Consider the following 18,812-nt stretch of genomic DNA (forward strand, 5'->3'; position numbering starts at 1 on the left):
ACACATATTTTTTCAAAATAAACAATAAAATAACTTAATTATTTATAATAAATTAAAAATATTATAAATAACTTTAAATTTAAGATATTTTTATATTGCCAAATTTTGTCTTTGACTATGTATTAATTTGTTTATGTTGATCTATACTTTAACATTGAGAATTCAATTTTTAATATTATTTATTTGTGAGGTGATTAGTTGAGGTTAGTAAATTTTTCTTTTAGTTACTAATTTTTTTTTCAACTCTTTGATTTTGATTTTTCTATTATTTCCATTTTCATGAATTATAGTTTTTTCTTCATATTTTCAATTTAAGATAAATTTTAAAGAGGGGAAAAAAACATTTTCCATTATTTTTTTTCTTACTTTTTAATTTGGCTTATATTTTTTTGTCTTTTTTTTCTATGTTTTTTTCTCTCTATTTTCAATTCCAATTCCATTAATCATATTTTTTTCCCTTACTAATTTTTGATTTAACTTTTTCCTTCTTCACATTTCTATAAATTTCTTTCAACAATTATACAATAAAACTTCCATTTCAATGACTATAATTATATTAGTAAAAAACAATTAGTTTGTAGAATCTTGTGAGCATTTATTTCATAATTTTATTAAGAAAGATCTCGTGAGCATTTCTTTCTTAACTTTGTTGAATTTGTTTTATTTACACATAGTTTTTATAATTCTTATTCTTATCTCCAATTCAATAAATTGATCTCATTACATGAAATTGAATTCAATAATTCAAGAAATTGATCTTCTTGAATTCAAGAATTTTTATTTCATTTTTTTTAAATTTCATGTGTGTATGATTAATGTTTGTGTTTATCTGTTCTCTCATGTTAAAGGATTTGAAACTCTAGTTGAGGTGGACACTTGGCTGGTGGCAAACCCAATAAAATCAATTGAAGCTCTTCATTTCATTTTAGGGGATGTAGGGGATGGGGTATGGAATCCAAACTAATTCTACCAGTGCACCACAAGGTATTACCAAGATTCCACTTCAAGTCGTTGCTAAACAAGATATTGCTCCACATTTATTAGAAGGTTAGTCTTCAATTTTTCATCTGTTTCAATTGGTTTGTTAAAGTTGCTTTGCCTTTTTTCCTCAAACCAAACATAAAAGATTGGTCTTAGTTACCATGCAAAAAGTTAGTATGGTTGTGCAAAAGAAAACAATCTTATTTAAAATATGACACCATTTGAGAGATATCAATAAAAATTTTGTTCCATATTCCCGTGCCTTAACTACCACAAACACAATTGCATTCAACTCTATATTGTCAGGCCAGGGTAACTCTAGAATTGGCGGAAGAAAACTGATTGATCTATTTCATTAGGTAACTATTGTTTATATACATGAATGTGACTGATCAGTTCATCTTCTTAATGACTGTTCACATTCCGGGTTCACCCAACCACTGAGGATTAGGTGTCAACATTCCCCCCCTTAATCTGAAGGGATGTTGGTGAGCCCAAGCATCATTCTGAATCTTTCAAGCTTTTCTCTTCCAAGCGCTTTGGTGAAGATGTCTGCAATTTGCTCATTTGTGGAACAATGACGGAGATGGATTGTTTTGGCCTCAACATGATGTCGAATCAGATGATATTTAGTATTGATGTGCTTAGTACGATCATGGAACTTTGGGTTCTTGGCCAACTTTATTGCAGAGGTGTTATCAATCATGAGTGGAGTTGATTGTACTTGTTTTACCTGCAAATCTTCAAGAATTTTCCTGAGCCACACAATTTCTTTCGTTGCTTCAGCTGCTGCCACGTATTCTGCTTCTGTTGTGGAATCTGCTGGAACTGATTGTTTGCGTGATCTCCAGGAGACAGCTCCTGATCCAAGACTCATAGCATATCCTGAAGTAGATACCCCAGTTTCTTTGTCTCCATCGAAGTCTGAATCAGAGTATCCAATCAAGCTGAAGTCGTCCACCTGTGTATACTTGATTCCAAGGTCTTGAGTTCCCTTCAAGTACCTTAGAACTCTTTTTGCAGCAGACCAATGTCCCTCACAAGGCTTTTGCATAAACCTGGAGAGGATTCCAACAGCAAATGAAATGTCTGGTCTGGTGAGACTTCCTACAAGCTGTCTATACTTTGTTGCATCCTCAAATTCCTTTCCTTCAATAGATGTGAGTTTTAAGTTTTGTTCCATTGGAGTAGAAAGAGGATTGCACTCTGTCATGTCAAATCTGTTTAACAAATCTCCAATGTATTTCTTTTGAGAAAGAAATATGGATTTTGGATGTTGGGTTACTTCAATGCCAAGATAGTAATGAACATAGCCCAAATCAGTCATTTCAAAACTTTTTCCTAATTCTTTCTTTATGGATGCAATATAGCTTTCATTGTTCCCTGTCATTAAAAGATCATCTACATATACCACAAGATATACAATTGTTTTGCCAACTTTCTTGACAAATAGAGTTGCATCATCAAGATCAAAATGATTGAAGTTGAGTTTCAGAAGATGCTCAGTTAGTTTTTCATACCAGGCTCGTGGTGCTTGTTTGAGGCCATACAAGGACTTCACAAGTTTGCATACTTTATGTTCATGTCCTTTCACAGCAAATCCTTCAGGCTGGGACATAAAAACATTCTCTTTTAGATCTCCATTCAAGAATGCAGTTTTTACATCCATTTGATGGACTTTCCAACCGTTCTGAGCAGCTAGTGCAAAGAGTGTCTGGATGGTGGCCCATTTTGCTGTGGGGGCAAAAGTTTCCTCATAATCGACCCCTTCCTTCTGTGCAAAACCTTTTGCCACAAGCCTAGCTTTGTGCTTGTCAAGTGAGCCATCAGCTTTGTACTTGTTCTTGTAGACCCACTTGCAGCCAATTGGTTTGGTTCCAAATGGAGGGTCAACCAGCTTCCAAGTGCCATTCTTTATGAGGGCATCATACTCCTTTTGCATCGCTTCTTTCCATTCATTATGAGAAGCAGCTTCTTTGAAGGAAGTTGGTTCAAAATCTGTAGACAAGTTGAATTCACAATCATAAGTAACAACCATATCAACAGGTCAATTAGAGTCATTTACATCACCTCCATCTTGTCGGTTTGTATTTCTGGTTCCTGTTTTTCCAATTTCATCAGGATGAACACTTTCAAGTGTCTTTGTCAGCCACTTTGGGGGACCTTTCTGAGATGGTCCAGGCTCCTCTGTTGATTGAGTTGGCACTGAATCAACATTGAGTCTCCCAATTCTATCAATTACATCACTTAAAGGATCATCCGTTGTTGAAGTTTCATGCAGGGGAGATTGTTCTTCAGAAGAAGATTCCACATGTTGTTCTAGTATAGGAATCCCCCTTCAAGATGTGGAATCTGATTATCAAATTCTTGAAATGATTTTGTTTTTGCGAATCTATCCAAGCGATCAAGTTGCCGCTCAACAACATTGTCAGATTTGGATGATTCGAGAAAAATGACATCTCTAGATAAAACAAACTTTTTATTTACTTCATCATAGAGGCGGTATGCTTTAGATGTATTTGAATACCCCAGGAAGATACACTTACGACTTTTAGCACCAAGTTTGTTTCTATGTACCTTTGGTATTAAAGCATAACAGGTGGAACCAAAGATCCTGAGATGTTTTACCGAAGGAACATGTCCATACCACAATTCATAAGGAGTCTTGTTTCTTATAGCACTAGATGGACATCTATTCTTTATATATGCAGCACATAGAACAACATCAGCCCAAAACATTATCTTTACATTTTTTAAGAAAAGCATGGATCGTACCATATTCAAGATTGTTCTATTCATTCTTTCTGCTACACCATTCTGTTGGGGATTATAAGGCACAGTTGTTTGATGTTTGATCCCATGTTGGCGAAGATAGTGTTCAAATTCATTTGATGTATATTCTTTTCCATTATCAGTGCGTATAGACCCAATATGAGATTGTGCATCATTTTCAATCCATTTATGAAAATTCTTGAATGTTTGAAAAGCATCAGATTTGTTCTTCAATAAATAAACCCAACACATTCTGGTGTAATCATCAATAAATGTCATGATATATTTATTTCCATTTGCAGAAGGAACAGGCATTGGACCACATAAATCTGAATGAATGAGTTCAAACTTCCTATGTGCTCTTGAATGTGAATCATGAAAAGACTGTTTGCTATGCTTTCCTAGAATGCAAGCATCACATTGCTTATGTTTTATAGGGATTGTAGGCAAACCAACAACACCATTTTTCTTCAATAAGCGGAGACTGTCATAGTTTAAATGTCCAAATCTAGCATGCCATAATAAACTTGATGGAAGTGTACCTTCTTCATGATGAGAAATATATGAGAAATGTTGTGCATGAGCAGAGGTTCCTTGCAGTTTAAGAAGTCTTTCTTCTTCTATTCCCCTCATGACAAGTGAGTGGTCAGATGCCTTTCTTACCTCAAGCTTGCCATCAAACATATGAATGGAGTGACCTTGCTGACGGATGTGGACCAAGGACAACAAGTTTCTCTTGAGCTGTGGGAGATATAGAACATGATCCAGAAGAAAGTCTGGAAGACCAGGCAGTTTAAGCCTGATTGTGCCAAGCCCTGATGGCTTGATTTTTGATTGATCTGCAAAGTATACTGCTCCATCAACATTGTCAGTGAAATCTTCAAAAAAATCTTTCCTATGAGTCATATGACAGGTTGCTCCTGAATCAAGCAACCAATCATTTTTCGAAGAAGCAAGTGAAGCATTAAACAAATCTTCATTTACTCCAATGTTACATTGTGCCTCAATATAGTGAGCGGATTCAGGTGCTTTACCTTTGTCTGTATCATCAGTTTTACCTTTCTGCTGGTTTCTTTTCTGCTCAATTTTGTCCCATGGTAGCTTGCATGTAGAAGCATCATGTGATCCATTTCGTTTGCAGCGAATGCAATGCAGATCTGCCTTTTCTGCTTGAGAGTGTCTGCCCCCCCTGCCTCTGAAGTATCTTCCTCTTCCTCTTCGTCCACCTCTTCCTCTTGTAGAATCATGAGCAGGATGCTTTTCTTTATGAGCAAGGCAGACAGTCTCTTCAGAAGATTCAGGGATTGTCTTCTTTCCAAAGGCTTTCTCTCTTTCAGCAAACTTTTTCACAAGAGAGTCAAAGGTTATATCTTTAAGATTTCCATTTGCTTGTAAAGACTCAAGATAATTGGAGTAAGTAGGATAGAGTGCCTTGATAAAAGCAATAAGAGGGATATCCAGCTCAACCTTAGTGGATTTGATATCATGCATTATGGATTTTACTTCAAATGCAAGAGCAAGAGGATCATTATTTTTTAGTTCAAGAGTGAAGAGTTTAATCATGAGCTGAACAACTTCAAGTGCAGAATGTGAGTCATAAAGTTCTTTCAGCTTTTGTAAAGCTTCAAAGGCAGTTGAATATGATGAAATATGGCGACTTACTTCTTCATTTACAGATGTTGCGATTAATGCATAGGCTTTGCTATTCTTGTTTTCCCAAATGACGAGCTCTTTGTCTGATGTAGGCTGCACTGGGTCATTGTCTCCTTCTCCGACACACACTCCCTTCCACAACTCATTGTAGATGAGGGTGTGTTTTACCATCCGGGACCATTCAGGATAGTTCTCCTTGCCAGTGAGAACTATTCCTACCATAGAGATGATTGAATGCATTCTGTAAAAAAGTTACTTCTGCTGATATACAGTGAAAAAAAATCTCTGTGGGAAATAATCAATCAAATCACCATAAATCCCTTTGATTCTCTAGACAGTAATAAAATATGGCGGTGTTAAAGTTCAGACATTCTCTCCAAATTTCACAAGAAAGGATGACAGGCGGGAGCTCTGTTTTCTTGACTAATTGCTGCTATTAAATGATAAAATCTATGTTCAAAGAGTTTGAAGAGTATTTCATTCAAAAAGACTGAAACCAATTGATACCAGAAACCAATCGGTCAGCACATCCATTATTCAAAAATTTGCTTTTGTAATGGCAAAAGCATGTCGCTCTTGGCAGAAAGATCACAAAAAAAAACTTTTCACAACGCTGACACAATGCACCCGTCTATTATCAATTCTGTCTGCAAGATGTAACTGTTTACTACCCACAGATCTACTTGAATCTCATGAATATTCTCAGCTGCTCCATAGCTCAACGCATGGTGCCAGAACTTTACGTAGTCAGATACAAAGAATTGATCACGCAAAAACAAAAAACTAGAATATCCCTGCCCGGGTTCGTGCTTCTGATCTCCACGAGCTTAGTTTCAAAGTCTCAAAAACTATACTTAGTTCACAAATCCGAATGTGAATTCACCTTAACTCCAGAAAATATATCAAAAAATTTTGCAATCAAAGGTAAGAGCCGGGAGTTTAAATAATTGAAAAGCACGTTAATTTACCAGGCCACATGCTTTAGCTTAGATTGTGAAAATTGAGCCTCGCTTAAACAAGGCCTGTTCGCTGATGTAGAGCGGAAAACTGCCGGGCTTGCTTTGAACCAGAGAGCTCTACTTGTTCCCCACGATGGGCGCCATGTCAATTTATTATATTTCTTTCAACTTTATGAAAATGAAGACACACTTATCAGCAACAAGAACTTGCTCGAGCGGCTTTCAATGAACCGGGAATTTACATCCAGACCCTCACAAACACATCTAATACCCAGCACCTCACAAACGCATTGAAGCCCTATTATTTGAAAAATTCAAATCCTTATCAAAACCGAAGACGACATGATGACTGTAACAAGCGTAATGTTGGAAACACAACCCAAGACGGCAAATCCCCACTAAATTTTATTTTGGTTAACCAGAGATTTCTATTGTCAGATCATACCAGTCTTTAGCCAAATGTGTTCGAGGCTTGATGTGGAGCGCTTCAGGTATCTTGACGGTTCAATTTCAAATGTCAGATCTATGTAGGTCAGAGACAAGCGTTGTCACGCAGAGGGCATTAAAGCCGTTTAGGAAGAATAAATCGGCCTGCGCAGGAGCATGGAATCTTTATGCGTGCAAAGAGTCAAAAGTACAGGCCAGACAAACGTTCAGGCCAGGCAGATGCGTTAGTGGACAGAGCCCAGAGACGCTGGAACGATTTTGGATTCTGGGTGAATTCAGGGCAGCGCAGGTGTGGCAGAATGACAGAGCCGTTTGAGGACAGAGCGCTGGCAGAGGCAGAGGCGTTAACCAACGGATGCAATTACACTAAAACAGGAAGGCAGAATATGGGACAGAGGAGTTACAAGGCACGCCAGAAAAAGGAACCTGGGACCTGTGCTCTGATACCATGTCAGGCCAGGGTAACTCCAGAATTGGCAGAAGAAAACTGATTGATCTATTTCATTAGGTAACTATTGTTTATATACATGAATGTGACTGATCAGTTCATCTTCTTGATGACTGTTCACATTCTGGGTTCACCCAACCGCTGAGGATTAGGTGTCAACATATATCAATCATATTCATTATAGACAACTAAATAAAATGCTCACCAAAATATACTATTTTAACACAACATTTTCACTTTCATTTCCCTTTTTATTACCCACTCAACCATTCAAACCCCATCAACTACCTAAATAGCAAGTAGTAATAAGCAATCCTTAAATAACCAAAATACATATTTTAATTATTAAATAATTAAAGTAATAAAAATCAGCTAAACTACTACGAGAGGGATCATTCTGGCGCCAAAAAGAGGCGGGAAAACAATTCCAAAAGGCGGGAAAACATTTCCCGCCATCTTTTTGGCGCCAAAGCCAATAGCCCAGAGAAATTCTATGCAGAAAACCCGTCGAGAGGTTCTTTTTCGGCGACAGAATTCGTTAGCTGCTGTAAATCCATCAAACCACGCGTATAGGTTCAAAATTCGTGTTCTTTTAGCCGGTGCCCACGAAACTTTCATGCCATATTTTCTTTCAGGCGAAACATTCTGCTAATTCAGAACTGACACAGGCTGTTTTGCTACCAGATATCGAATTAATCTCCAATGGGGGGTCCCGCATTTGATTGCTTGAGAAATCCTCTGGGTGCCGTAAGATTCATGTTTGATAAAGCCGTCTCCGCAGGGGCTGATCCGTCGAAGCTTGGAAGGGGCGACTGGGGAGCGGCCGAGTTGTTCCACAAGTTTATCTTCCAGGACGGGGGTCTACTGCGAGTAAGTTTTCTGTACACGATGAAAAATAGATGGCTAGGGTTTGAATGTTTGGAGATACGGATTTAACATGTTTTCGATCAGGGTTTGAAAACTTTATGATGAGGCTTTTCGTAAAGCACTGGGCGCTGGGTCATGAATTTTTAATGAAAGCGTAGATGGCTAGGGTTTGAATATGTGGAGATCCGGATTTAACATATTTTCGATCAGGGTTTGAAAGCTTTATGATTAGGCTTTTCGTAAAGTGCTGGGCGCTGGGTAATGAATTTTTAATGGCTTTCATTAACAGATCCCGGAATTAAATTCTGTGAAGCTAGACTCCATTCAGCACAATTCTCTCGTACGATTTCGTGGAATGGTGCAAGATATGTTCGAAACAGAGTTTTATATTGGCGCTTTCAAGGTAATTTGCTTTGTGTGTTCAGGATCATTTAACGTTTCCGGTATGGAGAATTAGGATTTCGAACTTGAATTGCTTGCAGTGTTTGCTTGATATTGTTTACGGTTTCGGTTGAATAGGCCTCTGAAAACCTTTTGATTGCGGTGATCTGGATTTAGGGCTACATGGTGTTGGACGTGTTGAGATTCAGGTTTAGAGGGATAATGCTGGAAGGGTTAAGGAGTAGGGTTAAATAAATGTAGGAATGGTTCTCTAAGCTCTTAAAAGGTTTTTGACTTGGCCTTTTTTATTATTTTTTCCTCTAAACAAATACTATTTTTCATGTGTTCATTTCATATCGGAGTTGCAGGATGGTTCGTCATGGAGAACGAATAAGTATGCAGACGTTGCCTCTGTGCAAATGGCGCCAAACGCACAAATGGAAATGTGGGATCGTCGTCTTCTGTACTGTGTTCCCGTGAGTAACAAATCCAATCGAATCTAAATTTATGGTTTTGTTTAGAAGCTTGATACGGAGTTTCCAGGTAGCTTGAATTTGTGAGATCGTGAATTGGCCGGTAGTTGCTTAACTTATGATCAGGGCGAAGTTGTTGGGTTTGCCTAAAGAAATTGCCTATGATGGAACTATAAGAGGGGTGTTAATTGCTCAGATCTCATTCCTCAGGGTGTTAGTGATATCTCAGGCTGAGCTACCGTTTTGACTTCCTCCTGGAAGAGCATAATATTGCATAAAGTAATAAATTATGTGCTAAAAGGAGCATTCAGGTAGCAACTATTAGAGGCACACTAGTGACAACGACGTTTACTTTAGTTACCCTTGTCGATTTGTCAAGAGCAGTCAGGTAGCAACTATTAGGGGCACCCCGTGGTGACAACTTTTACTTTAGTTACCCTTGTCGATTTGTCAAGATTATATGGGTTAATCGCCTTCCTGAACTATGTGAAGGTAAGATCCTGAAATCTCTTGCCTGAGCAGGGTTCAATTAGGTGATTTGCCTTGGCCCTTGACATGGCAAGGGATAACATTACCTTCTGGCAAAAGTAATAGTGGCTCTGGCAGGAATTTACCTGAGTGATTCTTGTGCCTTGTACTGGGTGCCTATCTTCGGCTACTTTCTCATCTGCTCCGGATTTTGTCGTAAATACACCTAGTGGTATTTACAGAATGCTGTTGTTATGTTGCCTAGTGCTATCTACAGAATACTGTTGTAATGGCACCTAGTGTTTGCAAACAATAAATCAATACCGTAACTTTGAAAGGAATTATAGTGATTGGTTGTTTTTCAATTGGTTGAGCATCCTCATCTTTTTGGTGGGAAAATAAAATGATACATTATTCCTTGGAATTGTATCAGGTTCCTGGAGAGAATACATGGGTGAGAGAAGCTTCTACTTTCAAAGACTGCATTGCATTGGGAAGTATTCCTACACAACAGAGGGGGAAGCGTGAACGTGATGCATCTGATGCAACAATGGATACTGAGGTAGTTTTAAAGTCTTTCTACTATTTGTTAAACTAGTTTGTGTGAGTTGGATGTCCTGCAAGGTGTTCTTTCCAGAAAATAACGAACTACTTGGTTACCTTATTGCAGTCAATGGATGTTGAAGTTGGGGCATCAAATGAGGTCAAGAGACAGGTAATTTTGTCTCTTTATTGTCTTTGTTTTTAAATCTTCAACGGAGAAGAGTACATCAGCCAGCTTGCAAATGGAATAACTGAGTTGTTTCTATACCAGCGTGAAGAGGGAGTTGCTTCATGTTGTCCGATGGAAACCCATGAGGGGCAGTCCAATGGAATTGAGTTTGACCTCAACATGCCACTTGGTGAGACCAAATCACTACCCTGCCTGGTCAAGGTATACTGTATTTTCAGATTTTAGACTTTTGGACAGTGATCAATATTTGTGAATTGTCTGATTACATATTATTGATAACTTTGAAGATTGTTTTGTTTTGACTGGAAGACATGACCTTGAGGTTCATTCCTTCTTTCAGATGTATGATGGTCTGGATGCAGAACTGAAGCTAAATGATATTGCAGAGTTCATTGGTGTGTTCACCTTTGATCCTGAGCTATCAGCCCCCATCGTTCAAGACACTACTGGGAATTCCCTGTTTGATGAGGATATTTCAAGGCATTTGCCTGCTAGCAAGGTTGGCCTTCTTGTTATGTTTGGACTCTAATTATGCTATAAGAAGAACTTAGTATGTCTGTCTTGTGATACTAGATAATTAGCATGCATTTAAGATTTAAATGGTTCTTATAGGTTGCATTCTACAGGTACCTCGCCTGCACTGTATCACAATACGGAAGCTCTCTAGTGGCAATTTGGCCTCGTTATATGAAAGTTCTGAGGTAAATAATGTTGCCAAATGGGTGTGTTAAGTGGATATAACCTATAATGCGATTTGTATCATCTGTTTGCTTGGCGTAATGATCTGATTCAGAGGTATCTTCTTTGTATGTCTTTCATGGTGCGTAATGAATGGATTCAGAGGTCTCTTCTGTGTACGTTTTTCATGGTGTATGGAAGAGTTATTTTCACTAGCTCCCCTCATATTATGGGTGCTGCCACAGGAAATTCTTGCTTTTTAATCATTATTCCTTTTGCCAAAACAATGCTATTTCTTTCTCTTTTTATTATGGCCCTTTTTTTATTAAATGAACTCTATTTTTGGTGTAGCTGTCACAACAGAGAAGTATCCTTTCTATCAAATTCACACAGGACTTGCACCTGGTGTTGTCCATTGAGATATGTTGCCCATGACTATCTGTCTTAGCTTCTCATTTATGAAACGAAGTCTACTTTTTGTGTAGATGACACAATAGAGAAGCACCCTTTCTGTCAAATTCACACGACTTGCACCTTGTCTTGTACATTGAGATATGTTGACCATGACAAACTGCCTTATCTTGGTTAGCTATAAGATATCAGAATATAGCAACACAATTGGCGACGCTAACACACATTTTTCCAGGGGTCTGAATTCAGGTCTCTATGAAAAAACCTTACTTGATTTACTACTTGACCATAACCTCTTTGATAAAAATTTGGCATTTCTATTGTTGGTCTGACTCGTTGTTAGTTTTTACTGTGCCCATGATTTCAGCTATCATTTATATATTACTTGTACTTGTGCATTTGATTGCATATTTATCTTCCTTATTTTGTGCCTTTTTATGTCGCATTGACCTTTAGTTCAGTTACCATTATGAGAGTTGACAATTCTCAGTAGCTTATTTGCTGTATTCCACTTAGAGTGCATTCATGTATGTTTGGATTAGACACTCTCAACTGATTTAGTTTTTGTTTGAATTTCTTTTGGATACACCATCTGGATGACCATAAGTAGTAATTGTCACACATTCCAGTTATTCAATCTGAATTGCTTTATCCTCTTGTGCCTATTTTTTTCTTGCCTTGTGAGTAGTGTGTTCTAATCAATTTATCTCCTGTGCCCATTCTGGTCACTTGTGCTGAGTGTTTCATGTGATTTAATAATATCCAGAACGTTACTGAGTGATTAGTATTTTTGCAGGTGCCTTCAACATCGCTTGTGATGAGGGAATTGAGAGAGTCCTTGCTCCAAAGCCTCACAACTGTCTTTGGAGGAGATTCTCTTGCAGCACATTATTTCCTGTTACACATTCTCTCACAGGTAAGAACTGGCCCTCGGAGCAAAGTGGATTTTGAATGGCCCTTGTTGCCATTCTTCCAAGTATAATTTCCTACTTGTCTGGAATTTGTTGACTTGTCTAGTGTCTGGTTTGTCCTAATCCTCTTGCCATGGCTGTTTTTATCTGGCCTTGGTGTTTGTAATAATATTAATGCCTAATGTGGAACAATTAATGTAGCTCTGTATGTTTGCCAATGATGTGCATGCTTGTATTATTTGTGGGAGATTGAGGGTGATACTCCCTGGAACATTTTAGTGAGCACTTCCATTTTAACTGCGAGTGTAATATTTGAAATTGATGTTGTGCAGGTTCATGCCAGAGTTGAGCCTGTTGCAGTGGGCAAGCTGTCTTTGAATTTGACAGAGATTGGAAGAGCAGCAAATGGGTGTCAGTTTACCAAGATATTGGCTGAGGCTATTCAAGAACTGCTACCTTGTTCACATTTTGTCCCTTTAACAATAGAGTATCTCAATAAGGCTTCAGTTGCACCACGGAAAAACTACCAAACAAATAGGTATAGCATGTGATCTCATACCATGTACACTGTCTTTTTGACTTATTTTGTTTTTGCATGTCAAGCTTTTTCAGGTCTTTGATTTTGTTATAAATTCTTTTCAGCTATAATATTTTATTATAATATATTAAAACTTCCTGAGCATATTTTTGTACAGGCTTGTAACTGGTGCCTTGCAGCTAGCATCAGGAACTCACCTGACAATTGACGAGACCCAATTGAAAGCTGGAACTTTAAATTCAACAGGGATTCACAATGTTCAGATATTTAGGAATATGTTGGAGTGGCAAAAGGTAGTATTGTTCACTCAACGCAACCATTTATTTCAACCTATCAGCACCTTTTATTAAAACTGACCTCATTCTTGATGGTTTGTTCAGGTGGAGTATGATTTTCAATATTACACAATGGACATGCCAGCTGATATTCAAGTTCTTGTACTGTCAGATGGGAAGTCTAATATGTTTCCAGCTGATTTAGTGCTCCCTTACAGACCTACATCAGATGTGGGTCCCTTAAGTGCAAGTCCATTGGAGAAGCAACAATGGCGACTGTACTTGAGTACGACAAAATCATTGGACCATACCATTGAGGCTGCCATGCAGCAGGTATTGTTAAATAATCTTGCATGTACAATCCAATATTCCTATAGGCTGGTGAAACCGATCATTAGACTTCAATTTTACATATAATTTGACTGTTATATGCTGCAGGTAGTTGAAGATGATATGGTAGCAGCTAGGCAAGATGATAGATCTATTGGCACCGAGGTTTTCAGCAGGTTTGGCTTTGCAACCTTTAATTGCGTTGTCTTGCATTCTATAAGCTAGTAAAAATTGTGACCCTTATCATTACTCTGATACTGTCTTGCAGATGGCTTACCATGGCACGCTTGGTTTCTTTGAGTTATGGGGAAAGGAGATTATCTTCTGATCACTGGCAAATAGTCAAGGATCTCGAGAAGCAGCGTTCTGCTAGGCTTTGTGCTGCATGAGATTTATGATTAGAATTGTACCACTACTGCAGAAAAGGTTGGCAAGTATATGCAATAGTGGGTAGGCCCTAAGTGCACTTTTTTTGGTTACATTTTTCTCGTGCACACAAGGTTTTGTAAAATTCAATTGCAAATACCCGGCAAGCAGGGATTAGTTTGCTATGTAAACTATAATAGTTTCTGGCAGTGATGGTTTTATGATGTACTTATATAAATGTCCACAGGATGAGGCACATGACCTTTGGAATTGTCTCTCGCTAACATAGGTAGTTTGACTTTTATTTGATGAAGAAAATGAGAAATTTGCTATAGTCAGAGTATCCTTGGGTCAGCAGTAAGCTTTTGAAGATCTATAAATGCTGATTAAGGAATAGAACAGCGTGGTGACTTGTTCTTCCATGGACCTAAATTGACACTGTTCTTTACACATAACTTAAACCTACCTCATCAATATTTTGAGTTTGAGCTGGCAAGGGCTAGGGCTCAAATATAAATCTGTTTTTCAGACATCCCTGATCTCAGCTTGGCATGGGTGTTTAAATACACTAAGATTTTTCCACTGTTTAAGGGAAATTTTATTAGATTCAAGAATGTAAGTATCAGCTGATTTCCATTAAGATGTCTCCTGTGAGGAATATTAAGTTATTCATAAAGTTAGTTTCTGCCCTTTTTCATCTTATTTTCGAGCAATGTTGATGAGGTGAATAGACACTCTGCTATTCTATGACAAGTCATGAGATCTAGGTTCAAATGATTGACTGCTTTATATCAAAAATATTTTAAAGTCAATAAACAACAACATGCATGTAATGATTCCAACAATACTTTTTAAACTAGAAAACACTTAATTTGTTTAGGTAACCTAACAATATATTCTTCATTTATGAAACTCCTTCAATTCCATATGGTTATGATAGTTGAAATTGTTGCACATGTCAGAATCACATGATAATTTCAACAATACTTTTTAAACTAGAAAACGCTTAATTTGTTTCTAAGAGTATCGATTTAGGCAGCATAACAATATATTCTTCATTCATACAACTCCTTCAATTCCGTATGGTTATGATAGTCGAATTTGTTGCACATGTCAGAAATCACAGGTGCATTGCAAAATTGTAAAATAAAGTTGAAACAAAAAGTGCACAAGGGCACTATTCACATTATTTTTCATCTTTTGATCATTTATTTATGCACTTCGAGTGCAACAAATATTCTTAGAACGTGCTTGATTTATTCAAGTTTAATCACTCTAGCAGCCTTAAAGCGGCGACACTAGTGATTTTTGGTCTGTTTTTATACCCAATGGATTGCAATTAGCTAGGTCAAAATCATCAAAATCATTTGATGGGTTTTAGTTGAAACCTTTTAGTGGGTTGGTGGGGTTTTTAATTGAGGCATTGGTACCAAAATTTGGGTTTAATTAACAAATTCTAACCTCCCTTTTTCAACATAACTTCTCATATACGCCAATGGCATTGTTATCTTAGCATTTCTCTTTAATGAAGTTTAGGCACACATCAAATTTGTAATTTACAATTTAATCCTTTATTGCAATATACACAAAATATGTGACATATTTTTCAATCAAATATTTGGAATAGTGCGCAAGAAGCTCAATATTTTTCATCTTATTTTGTGTGATGAAATCATGAGCAATTTATATTACTCTATATGAGAAATTTTAAGCTCATCCATAGGGGTGTGAATTTAAATTTTCATTTTATTTTGTGTGATGAAATCATGAGCAATTTGTATTACACTTTATATGAGAAAATTTAATCCCTTCCATAAGGGTGTGAATTCAAAATGCTTTCATGCTTGTGTTCATTAGTTCTATCTTACTAAGTTACAATGCTTTTTAAGGAAATAACAACTATGTTTCACATGATCAACAATCAAATTAAATTTTATATGAAAGCTTATTTAGAACTTGAATTTTGGTCTTTCCCATCAAATTTTGAATTTCAGAAATATTTAATACCAAGTTGTTTTGTACATAGATAAATGCTATGTTATTCATTTTGTTATTTTCGACCCCACCTTTTCACTTGTGTGAGTAATTTCAACCCCACCTTTTCATTTGTGTGAGTAATTTCAACCCCACCTTTTCATTTGTGTGAGCATTACTTGATCTAATAAGTGGTAAGTGAACAATTCAAAAATAATGAAAATTTGGTCAGTTGCAACTAATACTCGTTGATATGGGTTATATAAGTTAATAAATTGCTTTGTGTAAATAATCTTAAGCAATATCTCATATGTTGGACTATGGAAACCCTTTGGATGGTTAGATTCATTGTTAAATCCTTGAATTACTTTCAAATGGCTTGTGTGGATATTAAATGAACCTAGAGTCCCAAAGATTAATAAAGGAAATATTAGGGTTGCTATGAGTTAAATAATCCTCTCAACAAGTTGCTTGTGTAGAGTAGCAAGGGCCTGAGAGAACCACATCCTTGTTCAACTTAACCCTTGATTGAAATAGAGAAGAGCAAATTTTACAATTTTCCATTTGACTTTTTTACGAGATTCAAATTATATCTCCATTGAAAAGTAAATGTAGAAAAATTTAAAATGCTTTGAAACCATGTGGGAATTCATACAATAATCTAATGCAAAACAAAAATTACACCTCTAAGTAGGTTTTTATAGGTCTAAATCTCGTGAATTTTCAACCTTAGATTTGTTACTAAATGTCGAACAAAACAATAGCATAAAATAAACAGTGTTATAATATTTAACAACCCAACCTTCTAGGTAATCTAAGGAGAAAAGATTGAAGTGTTTTGACAAGTTTCAACCCTCTTGGATAATGTTGTCATGCAAAATCTAGATCTAAATACTCTTGCAATGGTAAGAACAATAGTGAAACAATGTTTATTTTTCAATTATGATGTTAAACCATTTAACTAATTGCTCTCTCTCTCCTTCTATCCATATATATATAGTAAACAAAACAAAACAATATTTCAATATTTAAAAACCCAACCTTCTAGGTAATCCAAGTAGAAAATATTGAAGTGTTTTGATAAGTTTTAACCCTCCTCTTGGACAATGTTATGCAAAATTTAGATCTAAAAACTCTTTTGCAATGGTAAGAACAATAGTGAAAATGGAGAAAATGAACGTTTGAAAATTATATTCACAATTTACACTAGTATTGGACCATTAAAAACTTAATATGTATAAGATGAAATTGTTGTATGTAAAATAAGCTTATCACACTCCAAAACCAGAGTAGTGGAAAATCAATCAAAACCCTCATTCAACTAAAGAGTTCCAACATGCATGAATCATTCAGGCAAATCCAAGGTAAGATGCCTTTACCAAATAAACTTGGGGTTTCATTTCAAAACCGTAATCTCAGCCCTCTAAAGGATGAAATCCTAACCCTAGACTTCAATTTTTTCAAAAAGATAATGAAAATTTAGTAAACCCAAGAGAGGGTTCAAGTACCAATGAAGATCTAATAAGGAGAAGATGACTAGTGTGTTGTTACTTAGTCACATTTCTATATGAGTGAAATAATAATAAACACAATGATATTAATTAATAAACACAATGATTTTAATTATGACTATCTCCTTACACCATCTATATGGGAGATCAAGGAGGCAATAATGCAATGTGACTTCAAACCCTTGCAAGAACTTATAAATACTTGTCATCTTACACAAGTGCTCTACTCCAAAGGTACATGTCAATTTTTAAGTTGATGTTGTACACAATAAAAGCTGCAAGATGATGTAGCTACACAACTTTGATTGCATATATGGATTAAGTACCTTGAGGGCACTCAAATTGTGGAGAGTTCAATGAAACCCCTATTGGATTTTAGACAAATTCAAAGATGTATGCGTGGAGAAACTCCAAAATGTATAACAAGTAGACTATGGTATATAAAAATGTGTCTAATTATTATACGGTTTGGAGTTTTTAGTTGGAATCCAATGAAATAATTTTTGGTCAAGTCATAATATTTTGTTGTTTAAAATTTGTTTTAGATTGCATATATGGATTCAACACCCTAAAAAACCCTTGGTGCACTTGGATTGTAGAGAGTCCACTACTCAAAATTGCGTTTCCAACAATTCTTGTTGTATTTTGGGCTAGTTTAATCGAAAATAAGTCCAGAAAAACTCCAAAACATATAACAAGTAGATTGACATATAAAAAGGCATTGTCTGGCTATTATAAGTTGGAGTATTTTGTTGTAATTTGACAAAATAATTTTTGGTCAAATCAAGATATTTTGTTGTTTAAAATGTTTTTTTGACTTCATATATGGATTTAACACTTTGAAAAATCCCATGCGACACTCATATTGTGGAAAGTTCATAATTTAAATTTGTGATTCCAACAAATTTTTGTCGGATTATGGGTGAATTCGCTGAAAATATGCTTGGAAAAACTTAAAAACATATAACAAGTAGACTACGCCATTTAAAAAAGCATTGCTTAATTATTATATGTTTTAGAGTTTTTGGTTGAAATTTGATGAAATAATTTTTGGTCAAATTGTGATATTTTGTTGCTTAAAATGTGTTTTTCATTGCATAAATGGATTCAACCATGAAAGACCACTACGACACTCAGAGTGTGGAGAATTCAAAATTCAAATTGTGATTCCAACAAATCCCTATCAAATTTGATCGGAAAACATACCAAAAAAGCAAAGCTCATGTAAATGGGCATACCACTGTAAGGCTTGGTAAGGCATGCGTACCTTTGGGTAATTACCAGTAAAGTTTGGTTTAGACTTATGTAATAGGGGGATGTTGGGTTAACAAACCCTAGGTAAAGGCTTTGAAAGGGGTAAGGGCTAGAGTGAGCGGGATTATCTCATTTAGTAGGTTTTGGTTGGATTTAGTCAAAGAACCCCAAGTCAAGTTTAAGAGGGGAATTGTTAGGTAAATTTGACTCGGGGTTAGAGTCAATGTTGACTTGATTAAATAGTAGTGATTTTGGGCACATGGTATAGTGTACCCATGGTATTATGGTTCGTGGTATTGCATGTAATGGACCCTATAAGAGGCTAGCAATATTTCATTGTAATGTAGGCTTGGAGGTGAGTGGTGAAGGTTCACTTGGTCGG

At 36.4% G+C, this 18,812-nt stretch overlaps 1 protein-coding gene across 3 annotated transcripts; it reads left to right on the forward strand.

Moving 5' to 3' along the window:
* Positions 1-7,680: 7,680 nt before the first annotated feature.
* Positions 7,681-14,388, forward strand: ETG1 (E2F target protein 1 (ETG1)). Of its 3 annotated transcripts, none has more exons than XM_089448354.1 (15): positions 7,681-7,859; positions 7,945-8,130; positions 8,417-8,530; positions 8,871-8,984; positions 9,883-10,011; positions 10,120-10,164; positions 10,264-10,383; positions 10,523-10,681; positions 10,809-10,883; positions 12,068-12,187; positions 12,515-12,720; positions 12,878-13,013; positions 13,101-13,328; positions 13,434-13,501; positions 13,594-14,388. In XM_089448354.1, the coding sequence occupies exons 2-15, from the start codon at positions 7,963-7,965 to the stop codon at positions 13,712-13,714; spliced, it is 1,803 nt and encodes a 600-aa protein (XP_089304480.1). In that variant the 5' UTR covers positions 7,681-7,859; positions 7,945-7,962; the 3' UTR covers positions 13,715-14,388. The 3 variants fall into 3 exon arrangements, with proteins under 3 accessions (XP_089304480.1, XP_089304482.1, XP_089304481.1); XM_089448355.1 differs by having other exon boundaries at positions 7,786-7,807; XM_089448356.1 differs by having other exon boundaries at positions 7,684-8,130; positions 8,877-8,984.
* Positions 14,389-18,812: the final 4,424 nt, after the last annotated feature.

Source organism: Pinus tabuliformis, chromosome X (assembly GCF_031772625.1).
Source record: "Pinus tabuliformis cultivar Carrire ecotype Pingquan chromosome X, CPIR1, whole genome shotgun sequence".
Lineage (NCBI taxonomy): Eukaryota > Viridiplantae > Streptophyta > Pinopsida > Pinales > Pinaceae > Pinus > Pinus tabuliformis.